Source organism: Tupaia chinensis, unplaced genomic scaffold (assembly GCF_000334495.1).
Source record: "Tupaia chinensis unplaced genomic scaffold, TupChi_1.0 Scaffold000523_1, whole genome shotgun sequence".
Taxonomy (NCBI): Eukaryota; Metazoa; Chordata; class Mammalia; order Scandentia; family Tupaiidae; genus Tupaia; species Tupaia belangeri.
The window spans coordinates 1,418,182-1,437,821 of NW_006160036.1; the positions used below are offsets into that span (position 1 = coordinate 1,418,182).

Here is a 19,640-nt window from a genome sequence, read left to right on the forward strand (position 1 = left end):
GGCCAACGGGCGACAACCGAACCTCCCGCCGCCGTCGCCGCCGCCGCGAGCACTGCCTGCGCACTTCCGGCCTCGCGCCAGGAGCACTTCCGGGGCAGAGCATGGGACCGCGCGCGCGCACGTGGGACCAGGGCAGAGAGTGGCTGGCGGGGAGCTGTGGGTGAGCTGGGGAAGGGGCGTGGGGAGCGGGTGTGGGACAGACTATGGAGGGGTGTTTGGTGGGTGCTCCGCGATTTTCGTGGCTCTCGTCGTCCCAAGGCAGAGTGGAGGTTACGCGGTAGAGTCCAAGAGAGAGAAGCGGGTGGCGAAGATCTCGTGTGCGTTTTAGACGTGCTGGTAGCCGGGCCAGGCCGGGCCGGACGCGCCCACTTGCCTGCGAGTCCTAACCTTGAAACTAGACGAATGAGAAGCAAGCTAGTCCGGCCCTTAACCTTGTAGAGTGCGTGTGTGCCTGTGTTGGCGGGGGTGGGGTGGTGGGTGGCGCTGGGATGGTAGGGTAGGAGACGCCGGACCGGACTGCCAGAGCCCTGTGGTTTCCTTCTCTAGGGGAGTTCTCTGTTCTGCCCGCCCCAGCAGTCCCACCGACAGTCACTTCCTTAGTTGGGACCTGTGATTTGCGAACTTAGCGTGCAATAAAGTCACCATCCCTGGAGACTGGAATTCTGGTGCTATGGAGTAGGACCCGTTTGATTTTGTTTATGGTTGAAGCATCTTTATTCAAACCATCTTAGGCTTCTAGAGTTAGTTTCATAGATTCTTGGAGGGGCATGAAAGCATCATTATGTTAGAAATCAACTTCAGTGAGGTGTAGTTGAAGCCTTCCATCCAGAACAGCAATAAGCTGAGTACATGTGACATACTGCCATAACGTGTAACCCTGGCAATTCTTTTTCCTCCTCCTAGGAATGGGTGAATTTAAGGTCCATCGAGTACGTTTCTTTAATTATGTTCCATCAGGAATCCGCTGTGTGGCTTACAATAATCAGTCAAACAGATTGGCTGTTTCACGAACAGATGGCACTGTGGAAATTTATAACTTGTCAGCAAACTACTTTCAGGAGAAAGTAAGTCATTTGGGAGCCTGATTTGGTGTTTCTGATGTTAATTTTATTAAGTCCAATTCTACAAAAATGTGTGATGTATTTTTTTATTTAAAAATGGAATGACTCACTTGTTCAGAACTGTGAAACTTACCCGACTAAAGAAGGGAAGCTCAGGGTTTTGATCTGTGTAGCATTGGTTAGAAAAATCCTACCTAGGAATTATGGCATCTCACTGCTTGTCATTTGGAAACAGGTTTGTTGGGTCTTTTGGCCACAAATGAGATGGAAAAGCGTCAGGCCATTGCAACGTCGATAAAGTGGCCGTTTCTGCAAGATGTCAATACCCCATTTCATTGTGAATTCATAAAAAATAATGGGATAATTTAATATCAGGCCCTTTGGTGACATAATGGCAGGAAGACAGTTTTTTTGTTTTGTTTTGTTTTTTAAGAATTACTTTATCTGGGACCAGCAGTTGGCGTAATGACTGTTGCTGGACTTCCATGTAGTCGACCGTGGTTTGAGTCCTGGACCTGGTGGCTTAAGCTCACACCACATGCGTGTGCAAGCATGCCCAGGACCCCAGGAAGAGAATGGAGAAGGGATTGCGGTGTGGCCATCCACCTCCCCCCTCATTCCCCGCAGAGGGAGGGGGATGATTTCCTGCTTTCTGTCTCTGGCAAGCACAGGCACCCTATAGCAAAAACCTCTCCAAGAAAAAAAAAAGAATTACTTTACTGAATTTTATTTTAATTTGACCAGAGAGGGACAGAGTAAGGGAGAAAAAGGGAGAGAGAAAGTGAGAAAGCAAGCTACCAGGTCCAGGACTTGAACCACAGTCAGCCATGTAGGACTCCAGTGCTCTTAACCACCATGCCATCTACTGGCCCCAGGAAGACAGATTTATAAGCTTATTCATGTGAGAGAATGTAGACTTGTACACCTGTACTTGGAAATGAAATTTTAAATTAGAAGTATTCTTGGGGCTGGCAAGTGGCATGGTGGTTAAGGGCGCTGGACTCCCACATGGCCGACCACAGTTCGAGTCTCGGACCTGGTGGTTTGCTTTCTCACTTCCTCTCTCTCTCTCTCTGTCTCTCTGATCAAACTGGAAAATAATAATGATAATAATAATAAATAAAGTTAAAAAAAAAAAAAGAAGTATTCTTTGGGTGTGTGCAGAGGACTGTCAGGCAGTGCTCTCTTTCAAGGCGCTGATTACTGATTTTCTTCTGTTGAAACATCTAATGCAGGGAACCAGCAGTTAGTGTAATGACTATGTCGCTGGACTCCCACATAGTTGACCATGGTTCGCTTTCCGGACCCGGTGGCTTAAAACTCATGCTGGGCGCGTGTGTGTGCATGCCCAAGATCCCAAGAGGAGAAGGGATTGTGGCGTGACCATCCTTCCTGGGGGGGGGGGGATTTCTCGCTTTCTATCTGTCTCTGTCTGTGTGGCGAGCGCACGTGCCCTATAGCAAAAACCTCTCCAAAAAAAAAAAAAAGAAACATCTAATGCAGTTCACATTTGAGGGCCTAATATGCACTATGCGCCATGATGTAAGTGAATAGGTGAATAATGAGTGCATTCAGTGCCCAGTAGTGGGATACCTGGGATTTAGATACTCCAGAAGTTTCTAAATGAATGAGTGGCAAGTATGGGACATCAAGACAAATGTCAGAAGCCCTACTTTTACAGCCTTCAAAGACCAATGGGAGAAAGATAAGCAGAGACAATTTCTGACCAGCGAAATACATAACATGAAGCTAAGCACAGGCATAGAAACTGAACCTTAGTGGAGAAGTACTTTACTCTGAGAAGAAGGTTTAGGAAACCTGGAAAGGGATGACTTACCCAGCTGACACCTGAAGTGCTAGTTAGAGTTTAAAAATTGCAGGCCATCACTCAACACAAACGGGTTACTTCTATAGTATGAAAATAATGCTTTGGTGCTTGCTTATTTTGTCCTGTGATTTTTTTTTTTGATTGCCATTATGATTATATAATTTGTGTGTTTGTTTAATGTCTTTCTTCTCCGTTGAAATTTTATGGAAACAGGATCCACATTAGCGATGCTGATGACTGTATTACCACCATTTAGCAAGTGCCTAGTTCAAAGCAATTGCTGAGTTAATATTTGTTGAATGAATAAGTCAACCATTCCTTACATAGTATTTTTTTATTTTCTTACCCTTTTTTTTTTTAATGCCAGAGGGGGCATTCAAACACCAGAGAAAGAGAAAGGAACAGCACTCCAATTGGGCATGGACATTCTACATTCCTTTTTTCCTTCTTTCTCCATTCCTTCAGGATTTTGGGTGTATGCGCACCTTATTTCCAGTGTGTTTTTCAAGCCAGTAGGGCTAGGACTTAAAACCATAGTTGGTCATGTGAGATACACTCTCTTACCCACTAGGTGATGTGGCCAGACACAAACCAAACTTGAACACATAACTTTATTCTGCTGAACTACTCCTAGTAAAAAAAAAAAAAACCAGCTGTATAAAAGTAACTACAATTTGGGCCAGCAGCTGGTATGGAAGTTAGGGCAGCTGGATCCTACGTGGCCGACTCTGGTTTGAGTCCCAGGTTCAGTGGCTCAAAAATCACACTGGGCATGTGTGTGCGCACGGGCATGCCCATAGTCCCAAGAAGAAGATGCTGGAGAAGGGATTATAGTGTGGTCATCCTCCCTGGGGCATGATTTCTTAGTTTCTCCCTCTCTCTCTCTGGTGAGTGCCTGTGCTCTAGAGCAAATTAAAAGAAAAATAAAAGTAACTAAAATTTGAACCTGAAAACCATGAAAAGCTCAATAGACACAGTCTTCTTATAGCACCAAACTGATAGGCTAGTTATTTATTGAAGTACTTTTCACCATGTTTCCTGTGACCACTCAGTGCTTAGTAACTGATGAATTCTTGGTAGATTGAGAAGTTTTTGTTGTTTCTGTAGTTTTTCCCAGGTCATGAGTCTCGGGCTACTGAAGCGCTGTGTTGGGCAGAAGGACAACGACTGTTCAGTGCTGGGCTCAATGGAGAGATCGTCGAATATGACTTACAAGCATTAAACATCAAGTACTCTATCGATGCCTTTGGAGGACCTATTTGGAGCATGACTACCAGCCCCAGTGGTTCTCAACTTTTGGTCAGTAAGCAATAATTACTCATTCAAACCAAGATCTCTCTTTTGCCCCACGTCAAAGTTTCTTCATTGTATTCACAGTAGAACAACATTGTATTATAGTGTGTAGCAACTACAGTCTGGACTGGATCCAAGCAACCCCAACTACAAAATTGGAATTGATATTGAGGATTAAAAATCCTTCTCCTGGGGCCAGCAGGTGGTGTGATGGTTAAGGTACTGGATTCCCACATGACTGACCATGGTTCAAGAACTGGACCTGGTGGCTTGCTTTCTTACTTTCCCTTTCTCTGTATCTCTCTGGTGAGCATATGAAGTAAAATTAAATACATTTTTAAAATAAAAAGTCCTTATCCTGGGGCCAGTAGGTGGCATGGAGGTTAGGATGGCTGGATCTCACATGGCTAGTTGTATGATTTGAGTCCTGGATCCAGCGACTTGAAAATCACGCGGGCATGGGTGTATGCATACCCAAACCCCAGAGGAGAATGGAAGAATAAGGACTACATGTGGTTGTACTCCATAGGCGTGATTTCTCAAATGTCCCACCCCATCTCTGTCTCTGGTGAGCACACAACCCTATAGCAAAAAACTGCTTCTCCTTTTATGTCCTTTTTGCTGCTAGTTTGAGTGTTGATGACTCATTTATGGGAGGGTTAGTTCAATTCAGCATTTCCCAAACTCTGCTCTTTAGAATTGGGGTGTATAGGAACTGTCTTGTATTTTGTTATGTTTTGTGTTTTATAATGAATTTAGCTTCAGAGATACAGCATATTAAATCCTGCAGATTCACAGTGCACATTAATATATCAATAGTAAAAGCTCTGAGAGGTTCTTCAGCAAGTTAACCTGGGCAACTATTTCAGCAGGGTATTTCTCAGAAAAGTTTTTAAGTGCAGAAACCTTTTTCCCCAGTGATTACCATTTGAATGGGTGCTCTCAAGCTAGCAGGATATTGTCTTATAGTCCCAGTTACTCAGGAGGCTGAGGCAAGAAGATCATGAGTTCAAGGCCAGCCTGGGCAACATAGTGATATTCCGTGTTTAAAAAAATAATAACTCAGGACCTGCAGGTGGTGTGGTGGTGCTTAAGAGGATAGAGACTCCCACATGGCCAACCACAGTTCAAGTCCTGGACCTAGTGGCTTGCTTTTTCTATTTCTTTTTCTCTCGTGAGTGCCCATGCCCTATAGCAAATTTTAAAATAATAATAATAATTCTTTTAAAATAATAATAATGGGTGTTTTCAAAGATTAAATTTTCTGTGATGAGTGTGTCCTTTTTTTGCACCATTTTGTATAATATCTTCAGATATCTCCGTTTAGGTTATACAATTAATAGGTCTTTTATGTAGGCCATGGACTCTAGCAGAGGTATCCTGTGAACTCCTCTTCCAGGTCACATAAAGGAACTGGGCCACTGATTAGAGCTCTTTATATCAGCCTGCCTTCTAGCTGGTATTTGAAGACCGCTGAGAATAGACTATAAGTTTCTTGATACCAGTACTTTGTCTCTCAAACTATTTTTCTTTTTTAGGACAAGTGGTAACTTTAGGAAGGCAATGTTTATATTATATTATATATGTTTATTTATAATGTGTCCTGTAAAATCTTTATCTTTTCTGATTTCTACTTCTTTTTTCTAATAGGTTGGTTGTGAAGATGGATCTGTGAAACTATTTCAGATCACCCCAGACAAAATCCAGTTTGAAAGAAATTTTGATCGGCAGAAAAGTAAGGGTCGTTTTTGATGGGGCAGTGAATAGCCTTAACAAGAAGTTATGTTTCTTTGCCACTGGGGATGGGATATTTTCCCATGGGTCCAGGTAATACTTTATCTATATGCTTATTTTACCTGAGTACAGGATATGTGCTAAAAGCCATCCCTAACCTAGGCTTTACCCACTGTGTAATATAGTTGTAATTGCCTGGGTAAGCAATGATATAAAAAAAAACCCAGAAATCCAAAATAAGAAAGCTACTATTTCTTTGTAAGTCAACATCATTAGGAGCTGAGAGTTGTTGGGGTTTTTTTTGTTTTGTTTTGTTTTTAAAAAGGTTTTTGCCATAACACACGTATGCTCACCAGAGAGAGGCAGTGAAAGGGAAAGTGAGAAATCACCCCTGAGAGAGGATGGCCACACCACAGTCCCTTCTCTATTCTCCTCCTGGAATTTTGAGCACACACGCACCTGGCATGATTTTTCAAGCTCCCAAATTGAGGAGTTGAACCGTGGTTGGTCAGGTGGGCATCATGCACATTAATAACTATGCCACTTGCTGGCCCCAGAAGCCGAGGTTTTGTGTTTTTGCTTTTGTTTTTTAATAAAGAGAGATTTTTGCTATAGGGCGTGTGCGTGCACTCGCCAGAGAGATAGAAAGCTAGAAATCACCCCCATGGGGGCCACACCACAATCCGTTCTCCTCTCAGGATTTTGGGCACGTACACACACCTGACATAAGTTTCAAGCTGCCAGGCCCAGGACTCGAACCAGAGTCAACTACATGGAAGTCCAGTGACAAAACCATTATGCAGTTTGCTGGTCTTAAAGCTGAGGTTCTTAATCCTGCTAGTGCATCAAAATTAAAGGGGGGGAGTTTTTTATGAACAGTTGAACCTGCCTGAGAACCACCTGGACTGGTTTGACACTGACTCTAGAGCAGGGGTTGGCAAACTCTCTGTAAAGAACCTGGTGATAAATGTTTTAGGCTGTGACTTCCATACAATCTTTGCCAACTTTTGTCACTAGCGCAGAAGCAGCCATAGATAATATTTAAACCAATGCACATGGCTCTGTGCCAGTAAAATTTCTTTACAAGAATAGGCAGTGGCCTTGATTTGGCCTGTGGGCTATGGTTTCCTAACCCCTTTTCAAGAGCATGGTAACTATGCCATGTGTTGTGTGTGTCCCTTAGTAATATTATCCTCTGAATCAAACCCTTATTTTGTATGTTTTATATCCTTGGGGTGTTCTTTTTTTTTTTAATTACACTGGTGATATGAAGTTTCTTTTTAAAATTCATATGCTTAGCTACATAAACAAAAAGTATCTCATTCCAATCTAGAGTCAACATCATTTTTTAAATTATTTTAATTGGTTTTTAAAAATTTTTTAAGAATTTTATCTTTCTCTCTTTCTTTCTTTATTTGAATTTGACCAGCAAAAAACAGAGAGAGGGAGAGAAAGTGAGAAGGCAAGCTGGTAGGTCCAGGACTTGAACCATGGTCAGCTATGAGGGAGTCCAGCGCCCTTAACTACCATGTCACCTGCCAGCCCCAGTTTTTTCTTTTTTAATCTTACTGTATGGCATATGATGGCACACGCACTCTGTCTCACTCAGAGACAGAGTGAGAGAGGGGGAAAGTGAGAAAGCCAGCCGCCAGGTCCAAGACTCGAACCATAGTCAGCCAGGCAGGAATCCAGTGCCTTAACCTCCAGGCCATCTGCTGGCCTCGATAGTCAACATTTTGATACAGATCTTTTAACTTTTTTTGCATATTCATATGAACAAATATCCAGGAAAATTCTTTTGCTTTTCGTTTTTGATTTTTGATACCTATGTCAGGCATGCTAGTCAGCACAAGATTCCAGTTTGTTGTGTTATATAATTTAATGAAATTTCTACTGATGGATGTTAATTTCTTTGTATTATTATAACCAGTGTTGAAGTGAGTGTTCTTACATACGTATTTTGGGGCACATACACATAAGTATTTATCTTTGATCAATTCCCAGGGCAATTATTGGGCAAAAAAAATTAAAAAAAAGTACATTTAAATTGTTAGATTAGGGACTGACAGGTAGCGTTTTGGACTCCCACATGACCAACCATGTTTCGAGTCCCAGACCTAGAGGCTTGCTTTCTCACTTTCCCTTCTCTCTCTCTGGTCAAACTAAATAATAATAATAACAACAAGAAATAAAAGGAAATAATCCTTTTTTAAAAATTGTTAGATTAATGGGACAAGCAGTTGGCCTAATGGCTATGTCGCTGGACTCCCATCTAGTCGATCACGGTTTGAGTTCCAAACCTGGTGGCTTAAACTCACACCGGGCGCATGTGCATGAGTGCCCAAGATCCCGAGAGGAGAATGGAGAAGGGATTGCGGCGTGACCATCCCCCCTGGAGGGTGATTTCTCACTTTGGGTCTCTCTGTCTCTCTCTGTCTTTCTGGCAAGCACACATGCCCTATAGCAAAAAACTCTGGAAAAAAAAAATTTTTTTGTTAGGTTAACAGATCATCCTCTACAGGTTTTATTTATTTCACTCTCATTAACCATGTATGCATTGTTAAAGTATCACATGCTTTATTGTGGATCCCAGGGCAAAGTTGTTCTTCATCTTATGAAACTGCTTCATAAGAGTACATTGGATGAGAGAATTAAGAGTACAGAACACTGGCCTATTGTAGGTAGTGTGGAAGGAGTGCTCAGTTGCCCTTTGCTGTATACTCATGTGTATGTCACTTTCTTTTTTGTTGTACAACTCCCAAGGTCGCATCCTGAGTCTCAGCTGGCATCCCTCTGGTACCCACATTGCAGCTGGCTCCATAGACTACATTAGTGTGTTTGATGTCAAATCAGGTGACTGTTTTTCTCAGTTCATTTGGGGTGTGGGTCTTATGTGTCAGGTTTACATTCTGGTTTTTCAAAAGCTTTGAGCCCTTGTCATATTTTCAGTGATCTGTCAGGCCTACCCTCTCATTCTGGATATCCTTTATGAATCTCACTGCTTTCTTAGATTGCTATTGCTGCTGTTAGGAAATCTTGGTTCTTTAGTGGAATACAGTGTTTTTCATCATCAAGAATTTGCAAGTGGGGACCAGACCAGCAGAGGTGGCGTGGTGGTTAAGGTGCTGGACACTCCCACATGTCCAGCCACTGTTCAAGTCCTGGACCTGGTGGCTTGCTTTCTCACTTTCTCTCTCTCTCTCTCTCTCTGATCAAATTAAAATAAATGAATGAATAAAGAAAGTTAAATAAATAATTCTTTAAAAAAAAAAAAGAATTTGTGAGGAAGTTTGCCCTCGGCTTAGGCTATATTAATTGTGAACGATTAGTAGAATACCTTTATATACATCCCCTTGGGTAAAAATGGGCTCTGTTACTGAGGCCCATGAGATCTTGGTAACATAATTAGTGAGACATGAGATCAGAAAGGTAGAGACAGCTTTTTCTGGTCTTGGCCTGGAAAGTTGGCTGATGGAATCCTTCAGTGATGAGGCTGACCTCAGCTTTGTTGGGCAGGTTGGTCCATGTTCCTATCTAAGCTAAAGAGGTAACAGGTCAGACATGTCTGTTTTTTTGTTTTGTTTTGTTTTGTTTTTTATTTTTCTCCATGCTTAAGTAAGTTTTAAAATTTGGTTTCAGTTATGTATACATTTAATCAAAGACTTCCTTAAGGGTTTTTACAAAAAGCAAGAGGAGTCCTCCCGTGTCTCTTCTCCCACTCCTCAAAGGTGGTCACTTGCAATTCTTAGCTGATTTTTATAGTATCTGTATGCTGTAAATAGCATGCTTATAATGCTACATTTTGATTTTTCAGTTTTATACTTAGTTCTCTTTCTCCACTCTGAGCCATAAACACCCTCTTTTTTTCTTTTTATCCTTCCACTTTGGTTATGTTGCAACTTTGTTCAGGTTAGTTCTCAATGCTTTTGTTATTATGATTATGTAAATACGACTCATCACATACTAAGCTAAATTGTCTTTCCTTTCTTATATACTTTTTGTTTAACATTGACTCTGTTTATCTCACCGATTCATCCCCAATTGTGACACATCTGGTTTTCTTTCTGCTACTTTTATCTTTTTAAATAAACCTTTCCTGGAACTTTCTGCACCTGCTGTACAGCTGCGAAATTTGGATCTCTGATTTTTTTCACAGTTGTCCTGGGAGTTCTCTTTGCTTCTCTTCTGGGTAGGATCCCTTGTTCCCATGTCACTCATTTTCTTGGTTTATTCCTTTGCTTGATGGTGGTGGTGTCTGTTTTTGTGTTACTAGCAGAAATACCTATGCCTGGGTGACTTTATAAGAAAAACATTTTTTTACAAACTTAAAATTAAGGTGGCTAGAAAATGAAAAGACCTAGGGCGACAACATGGCCAGTGAAAAGCACAGAAGGAAATGCGGGTGTGTGCAGAAAGGGTTCCTAGCAGCTCTCTCTTTCCTAACAACCAGCTCTCTTAAGAACTAATCCCTTCTCGCAAGAGCTAACACTCATTGGGTCTCAAGAGACATCATTAATCTATTCATGAGACTACAGCCTCTGTAATGCAGCCACCACATTCCAGTCACTGTCCTCTAGGCTTTACCACCTCACAGTATCAAATTCCAAAACAAAACTTTAGACTACAAACCGTCATCTAAACTGAAACAGCTGGATCCTGAACAAGTGCATGAGAAAGAACTGTAGGTCGGAAATGATCGTCCCTTAGAAGCTAGGATCTGTGACTGAGCTGTCTTCTGGCTTCTGGTATTAGAAGTCTGGTGCCATTCTGAGAGTTGATCCTTTATAAAGAACCTGCGTGTTTTTGTTTTTCCTGGGAGCTTTTAGAATGTGCCTTATCTTTACTGTTTTGAAATAGCTTAGCTTGTGGCTCAGATACTCAGTGTAGGCTCTTTTTATCCAGAATCCATAATTATTTTGTTAATGATTTTTTTCCATTTTCTCTTTCTGAAATTTTATTATTTAGATGCTAGATATTCTAATTCTCTTTCTCATTCCTATTTTGTATCCTTTGACTTTTTTACTGTGCTTTCTGGGAGAGTGGGTCATCTTTGTCTTTCTACTGAGCTTTTTCTGCTGTCATTTCTAAAATTCTTTTTGTTTCCTGAATGTCCTTTTGATAAAACTTTTTCTAAGGCTGCTAATGATATTGAGTATTCTTTGACCTGCTAGCTTTTTTTTTTTTTTTTTAAGTTTACTATAGGGTACATGTGCTCACCAGAGAGGAGAGAGGGAAAGTGAGCAATCATTCCCCAGGGTAGATGACCATCCTACAGTCCCTTGCCTTCCATTCCCCTCCCAGGATTTTGGGCATGCACACATGCGTAGCTGGTGTACTTTTCAAGCTGCTGGGTCTATAACTTGAACTGTGCTATTGGCCATGTGGGAGCCAGCTGTTTTAACCACCATACCACAGACTGGCCTGTTGTCAGCATTCTACAGAGAAGAAAACTGATGTTCTCAGCATGCAGTTAGAAATATTTTCTTACTCCTATTTTAGTATAGTATTCTTGCCCTCAGTTGTGTCTGATAGACTTTTTTAGATATTCAGTCCCCAGCCTTCTGTTGAAGTAGAATTTGAGGACTTCTCTCACTTTTTGCCCAGGGGTGAGTGAGTATCTAACAGCTTTTTAAATCAGCTTTTGACTGATCCTTCCTTAGAGTACCCACTTCCACCTTTGTTTCTAGAGTATCTGGTGTTCCCAGTTCCAAAGTCTTCAGAGGATTCTATAGTAGAAGTCGGGGGGGGGTTGGCTGTCCCTCCTGCTGACGTGGGCTCTGCCAAGTCACTTACTGCTCCATGTCTGCTCTTCAGTTCTCAGGATTTTGTCACTACTGTCTTCTCCTTTTCTAGAGGAGTTGTGGAAAAGAAGAGCATGTGACGTGTGTGTGCAGGCGATTGGCCTGTTGTAAGCAAGTGTCCCAAGTGTCTCTTTGCATTTCACCTCCCTGGTAGGAGTTTTGTTCTTGTCTCTCCTTCCTTTGCCCTCCCTATCATCCCCATCTCTCCTCTTCAGGTAATCATAGAGTTCCAAGACTGGTTCACCAGAGCTGTGTTCAGGCCAATGACTTAGCCTATCGCGCCTGCCACAGGTGGGTTTGAAAACAAAAGGAGAAATAAGTACCATCAAACTCTGTGCTGTTCTTATTTTCCAGGAAACGCTGTTCATAAAATGATGGTGGATAGGCAGTATATGGGTGTGTCTAAGCGGAAGTGTATCGTGTGGGGGGTGGCCTTCCTCTCCGACGGCACCGTCAAAAGGCGGGCATGACTTAGCCTATCGCGCCTGCCACAGGTGGGTTTGAAAACAAAAGGAGAAATAAGTACCATCAAACTCTGTGCTGTTCTTATTTTCCAGGAAACGCTGTTCATAAAATGATGGTGGATAGGCAGTATATGGGTGTGTCTAAGCGGAAGTGTATCGTGTGGGGTGTGGCCTTCCTCTCCGACGGCACCGTCATAAGCGTGGACTCAGCTGGGAAAGTGCAGTTCTGGGACTCCGTTACTGGAACGCTAGTGAAGAACCACCTCATCGCGAATGCTGACGTGCAGTCTATTGCTGTAGCCGATGTGAGTGTAGTCCCCATTTTGATCCGTTGATGTTAATCCCAGGGGATGAGTAGAGGAGGCAGTGGCAGTGACCCGCCACCAACACTGTTTTCCAAACCTGATGTACTAGAGGAAGAAGAGCTCAATAAGAAAACCCACAGATGGTGTCTATGATAGATAACAGTGAGTTAGAGAATATTCTTTAAAAGATTAGTGAGCAGGGGAATTTTCTTTAGACATTCCTCATCCCCAGTTAATCCTATCTGATGGTAGATGGGGCATGAGCAGCCTAGGAGAATCTGTTTTTCGTTGGGGTATGCTTGCTTTGGAGAGAGACTGGGAGAGGGAGAAAGCTTCCCCCAACATAGCATGGTGGTGCTAAAATCCTTTCTCTTCCTATTCTCTATTATGTCAGGATTTTGAGCATGCACACACATGTGCCTGGCATGATTTTCAAGTTGCCAGGGCTGGATTTGAACCACAGTTGACCATATGACCATATGCATTCTGGTTCCCTTTACCAGTAGCTCACAGGGCTACTAGCCCCAACTCTTTTTTTTTTTTTTTTTTGAGAGGTTTTTACTATCGGGTGCGTGTGCTCGCCAGACAGACAGAGAGATAGTAAGCAAGAAATCACCCCCCCAGAGGGGGTGGCCACGCCGCAATCCCTTCTCCTCTCTGGATCCTGGGCACACACACACACACGCCTGGCGTGAGTTTTAAGCCACCGGGTCCGGAACGCGAACCGCAGTCGACTACATAGGAGTCTAGCGACATAGCCATTAATGCCAATTGCTGGTCCCCCAACTAGCCCCAACTCTTGAGAAGTGCTTTCTTTTCTCTGCACAATTGCCTTCCTGTCTATGGACATTAGAAGAGAAGTTTTTGGTGATTTTGAAAATGTTTATTTTCTACTATTTGAATAATCTTGAGGGATGTTTATTTTAAATAGTGCATGTGTCCTTTATTTGCCTGTCAGATGTTTCTATCCCATTAAACAGGTTTTCTGAGAACCTGTTTATTTTATTTTTTTCTTTAACGTTTACTAGACGGTATATGCATTTGCCAGAGAGAAACAGAAAGGTTGAGGGAGAGGGAGAAAGCACCCCTAGTGAGAAATGGTCATGCCACAATCCCTTTTCCATTTCTCCACCCCGTCAGATTTTGGGACATGTATGCATATGTATCTGGTATGTTCATTCTTCAAGCTGCTGGGCTAGAATTCGAACCACTTAGTTGTGAACCTTTAATTCGGTGGTGTTATAGCATAGAAAGGAAAATATAAGTCAAATAAATTAATTAAGGTATTCCCGAAACTTCGTTTTTGGAGTTGAACTCTCTGGGTCACGTTTCCACTTCGTTGTCTGGGGGTGTTTTTTCCTGCACATTGCATCTGTGCTCTCGGTAGTATTGACGATGAAGTCCCATTGTAGTTTTGAAGGTTTTTCTTCTAGGCTTCTGACAACTGTTCTATATGTTTTGATATTAGCTCTTTATCTAAAGATACCATACACGCACAGGTGTTCAGACATTTTAAGGTATGCTACTTTCAGAGATGTTAAAACGTGAAAAGATATGTGCTTGGATCAGTTAATTATGGTATCTTTTCCCTTTTTTGTTTTCTGTTATGGGGAAGGAGATAGGTCTTGCTGTCTTGAATCCTCCTGCTGCAGCCTCCCACTGAGCTAGGATTACCGGCACACACAAAGGTGCCCTGAGTACTCAGGTTAACTGAGGAACCAAACCCAGGTCTCCCAGTTTCTTGTGTGCCACTGGAGCTGGACCAGTGTTACTTTGTTACTATCTTATTGAAAAATGTAATTGTATAAATTTCATCCTTGACAAATGCTGTGGCTGACTCTGGAGTTAGACAGGCTTGGGTTTGACTCCCACTTAGTAGTTACATTTCTTCCTTGAGTAGGTTCCATTGTCCCATGGTATTCACAGGGGATTGGTTCCAGGATACCCCCGCTGCCCCATGGATATCGTAATCCGTGGATGCTGAAGTTCATGCATAAAGTGGCAGAGTATTTATATAAAACCGACCCCTCATCCTCTCACATGCTTTAAACTATCTCTAAATTGCTTAAAATAGCTAACACAATGTGAATGCTGTATAAGTAATTGTTATGGTATGTTTTGAGTATATTTTTGTATTGCGATTTTTACTTTAGTATTTTTTTGGTCTGTGGTTGCTTGAATCTACACTTGTGGAACCTGCAGATATAGAAGGCTGGCTACTTTGTAAGCTTCCGTTTCTCTGTTTAAAAAAAAATAAAAAAACGGGACCAGCAGTTGGTGTAATGGCTATGTTGCTGAACTCCCATGTAGTCGACCGCGGTTCAAGTTCCGGACCCGGTGGCTTAAAACTCACACCAGGCTCGTGTCGTGCTTGCCCAAGATCCCAAGAGGAGAATGGAGGAGAAGGGATTACGGCGTGGCCATCCCCCCTGGGGGGTGATTTCTCACTTTCTATCTCTCTGTCTTTCTGGCGAGGGCCAGCACCCTATAGCAAAAACCTCAAAAATAAAACCAGATGCTAGTAACACATAACTTGCAGATTTGGAGGCAAGATTAAGTGGGTAGTGTGTGTTAGTAGTAGTAGGCAGATTGAGCACCGTGTTGTCATTTATAATTTTTATCTTTATTTTATTTTAAGAGAAAGATTTTTGCTGTAGGACACATGTTCTTGCCAGAGAAACAGAAAGTGAGAAATCACGCCCCCAGAGGGGGTGGCCACACCACAATCGCTTCTCATCCATTTTCCTTTCAGGATCTTAGAGTGCATGCACAAGCACCTGGCATAAGTTTTAAGCCACCGAGCCCAGGACTCGAACCACTGTTGACTATGTAGGAGTCCAGCAATGCCATCTGCTGGTCCTCAGTTTTTAAATCTCTCTTGAAAGTTATCCTAGTTACAAAGCTTCTGTTACTCTATCTTACCAGAACAGCCCATCGTTGTTTAGATTTACTGTTAATGGATCTTCACTGCCTAGTGGGGTGTGGCAAATACTCAGTTCTTGCATTTTCTATAAGTCTCTTTTTTTTTTTTTAATGTTTATACATGTATGTATGTATGTATTTAATTTTGAGCAGAGGGACAGAGCGAGAGAGAGAGAGAGCGAAAGTGAGAAAGTAAGCTGCCAGCCAGGACGCGAACTGCAGTCGGCCACATGGGTAGTCCAGCACACTTCACCAAGCCATCTGCCAGCCCCTCCTTAAGTCTTTTATCCTCATCTAGAGATGATACTTACCTTGTAGTGTACTGAAGGGTCAGCGGTGATATGACATATAAAGGTCCTAGCCCCCAGTAAGCATGCGGGCACTGTCAGCCAGCTCCACACTCAGATACGTTAGACCTTCTCATCGCTCTTGACTGACTTAGTCTTTCCACTGACCAGTGAGCTGCCGACCCAGATTCTTGATTTCTCTTACTATCCTGTCAAGCACAGTGTCTTTTTCCTTGACCATTGTTAGGTGTATTTATAAAACTGGAGTTAATGTACTGTTTGAGAACTTGGAGGAATTGTTGAAAAATTTTAAGCCATACTAAGACTTCTTAAAAGTAAAAGTGAAAGTCACAGTGCTCAGCCCAGTCCCTGTACTAGAGCCACGTGGGAGACCTGGGGTCATATTTTGATTGATATGAACATGCCCAGTACAGGGGGAGGATTTCAATACAGCAAGACCGTGTTGGGGTTTCCCCAACCCCTGAAAAAAATACATTTATATATATTGATATAAAATAAATATTTATATATATTTTATATAAACATACTTTTTTTAACTTTGCTATATAGAGTGCATTCACTTACAGGGTGGGGGAAGGGAATGAGAAAACACCTCCAAGGGGATGGCTACACCACAATCCCTTCTCCATTCTCCTTTGGGGATTTTGGGCACGCATGTACACATGCCTGCGGTGCTTTGCAAACAGCTAGGTCTGGGAATTGGGCTGTGCAATTGGCTGTGTGGGGGTTCAGCTTTCTTAACACCAGACTGGCCAATAACTAAAAAGAGTTTTTTAAAAGAATTATTTAACTTTATTTATTTATTATTTATTTATTTAAATTTGGCCAGAGAGGGACAGAGTGAGAGCGAGATAGAATGGGAAAGTGAGAAAGCAAGGCTCCAGGTCCAGAACATGAACCAGAGTTGGCCATGTGAGAGTCCAGCACCCTTAAGCACCATGCCACCTGCTGGCCTCATAACTAAAATTTTTGAAAAAGAAGTTACAGTTTTTCAACACAGTGGTGAGAGAGCCTTTTAAACTGAGTCTTCGTGTGATATTGATCAGACTACTTCCCTTCCTCAAGTCCTTCTTTCCTTCATCTGTAAAAACAAGATAGTAAATTAGCCTAGGATTTTCCAAATTTCAGTCTTTAAAAACGATTTTAAAAATTTGTTACAGGGCATGTGTACTCACTGGAAAGACAGGGAAAAAAGTGAGGTAGCATCCCCGCAGGTTGCTGACCATGCCACCATTCTCCATTCTCCTCTCCTTTCTCCATTCTCCTCTCAGGCACTTGGCCTGGCTTGTACACATGCCCAGTGTGTTTTATAAGCCATCGGGCCGGGGACTCAGACTGCATGGTTCCCTATGTGGGATCCATCATGCCAGTGGCTGGCCTTCAGTATATATATATATTTTTAATAACCAGAGGCTTCATGCTTTTTGCCAGAGAGAGAGACAGACAGACAGACAGACAGCCCTCTCCCAAGGGCGTGGTCATGCCACAGTCTCTTCTCCATTTCTCCATGCTGTCAGGACTTGGAGTATGCACACACTTATATTCTTGTGTGCGCTGCCTTAACCACCATGACACTGGCTGGCCTATTGTTTTTTGTGTTTTTTTTTTTTTTTTTTGGATTATGTAAAGTTCATGCATTTCCTAAATGAGTAATAGCATTATGTTAAATATTAGTATTTAAAAACTTGATATGGATTTCTGTGTTTAGGTCATCTCACGTGCCCTTTAGAAGGATTTAAATTGTTTTCTCAGATATATTTAGCACATTTCTTAAGTTTCTTTTAGGTTTTTCCCTTTTGTTCCTATGAGGTCTAGTTTGACATATAAAAAAGCACCTGAGCAGTTGACGTTGCTATTGTTAATTTTGTCACTAGAGGGTGAAACGTTATTTGTGCTCAAGGGATGGAGTAGTTAGCTTCTGGAGGGAAAGGCCCTCCTGTGTCCTGAATTCTGGCTGTAGGTTTCCCCTAAGCCGTCCAGACAGAAAACCTTAGGGAATGGTTTTCCAGCTGGACCTGTTCTGCTCACATGTACCTCCCTCACAATTTAATTTCTCAGCAAGAAGACAGTTTCGTGGTGGGCACAGCCGAGGGCACAGTATTCCATTTTCAGCTGGTCTCTGTGACTTCCAGCAGCAATGAGAAGCAGTGGGTGCGGACCAAGCCGTTCCAGCATCACACTCACGACGTGCGAGCTGTGGCCCACAGCCCCACAGCACTGATATCTGGAGGTGGGTTCTGCTCCCAGCAAGGTTGCTGCTTTACACTCCCAGCTCTGGCTCTTTCCACGCAGGACTTCTAATTCTGTACCTGATCTCCCCTCACCCTTGCCCTAGGTACTGATACCCACTTAGTCATTCGTCCTCTCATGGAGAAGGTGGAGGTAAAAAATTATGATGCTGCTCTCCGAAAAATCACCTTTCCCCACGTAAGTATCACGCCCTTCCCCCGTGTAAGTATCACCCTCCTACCCGTTGCCACCCCCTCATTTCTCATCACCCCGTCCCTCTGTCCCCCAGGGCACTGGTCACAGCTCAAACTTTGTGGACAAATTGGTAGAACTTTTTGTGGCTACCTTCTTCATTCTTCCGTGTTTCCAAAGCTAGCCTCTTATGAAGACTTCTATGGAGGCAAGAGATTTGTAGCAGCACCCATAGTTTAATTTCTGAGGAAATTTATCTTCTAAATAGTCACTTCTTATGGGAAGTTTGTTAGTTAATTGATGTGTTTGTTTTTAAGAATGGACTTCTTTATCTGGTGAGTGTAGGAAAATCCAGACTTTGAGTATTCCTGTCTAGGGTTAGGGAAGCTTCTTCCCAGGCTTGCAGCCCTTTCATCTATAACCTGCTCCCACATTGCATTAAACCAGTAAACCTACTGAGTCTGCATCCTCCTTAGATCTTTATGTGTGTGTGTAAGTGTGCATCTTTTTTTTTTTTTTTAAGGTTTTTGCCATAGGGCACATGTACACTCGCCAGAGAGAGAGACCGTGAGAAATCACCTCCCCAGGGGGGATAATACCATGACAGTTCCTTCTCTGTTCTCCTGGGGTTTTGGACACACAAGCACATGGACCCAGCATGATTTTCAAGCCACCAGGTCTGGGAGTCCAGCACTTTATTTATTTTTTTTTTGCCTGGAGGGTACATGTGCTCGACAAAAAAAGAAATGCAGGGAAGAGCACCTCCGGTGGGATGGTCATGAGGCCATCCCTTTTCCTCCATCTCCCTCCTTTCTAGGTTTTAGGCATACCTACCACACATCTGGCATGTTTCTGAAGCTGCTGTGTCTGGAACTCTAACCAGTCAGCCTCATGGGATACAGCCACCTTAACCACCAAGCCATAGGCTACCCTGAAACAAAGAACACTACATAGAGTTAAGGTACTGGGTTGTTGGAGTAGTTATGACACATTTTTGCATGAAAAAAAATACATCATGACTGCACTGTATTCATCATGATGTTTTTTTTTTTTAAGAGAGATTTTTAAGAGAGATTTTTTGCTACAGGGCACATGTGCTCACCAGAGAAACAGACAGAGATAAAGAAAGTGAGAAATCAACCCCTGCGGCAATGACTATACCACAGTCTCCTCTCTTCCATTGTCTTGGGATCTTAGGCATGCAGGCCTATGTGCCCAGTGTAAGTTTAAAGCACTGGGTCTAGGACTTGGAACCATAGTCAACTACGTGGGAGTCCAGCAACATAATTATTATGCCATCTACTGGCGCCATTATTTTTATTTTTTCAATTTGACTAGAGGGGTGGGAAGAAAGAAACCAAGCTGCCAGGTTCAGAACTCAAACTGTCGTCGGTCATGTGGGAGTCCAGCACCTTAATCACCATTCCATCTACTGGCCCTCTTACATTAGATTTTTTCTTTGATTTGAAAAAAAAAAAAAAAAAAACCCCCCAGGGATTGTAT

At 42.6% G+C, this 19,640-nt stretch overlaps 1 protein-coding gene across 1 annotated transcript in view; it reads left to right on the forward strand.

Annotated features, from left to right (window-relative positions):
* Positions 1-903: 903 nt before the first annotated feature.
* UTP4 (UTP4 small subunit processome component) overlaps positions 904-19,640 on the forward strand; it is a 40,022-nt gene continuing 21,285 nt past the window's right edge. The window contains exons 1-7 of the mRNA XM_014591024.1: positions 904-1,064; positions 3,997-4,188; positions 5,833-5,917; positions 8,680-8,769; positions 12,275-12,486; positions 17,775-17,946; positions 18,052-18,143. Coding sequence (XP_014446510.1) covers positions 906-1,064; positions 3,997-4,188; positions 5,833-5,917; positions 8,680-8,769; positions 12,275-12,486; positions 17,775-17,946; positions 18,052-18,143 — 1,002 coding nt within the window. The 5' untranslated portion in view covers positions 904-905. The remainder of the gene's footprint in view (positions 1,065-3,996; positions 4,189-5,832; positions 5,918-8,679; positions 8,770-12,274; positions 12,487-17,774; positions 17,947-18,051; positions 18,144-19,640) is intronic.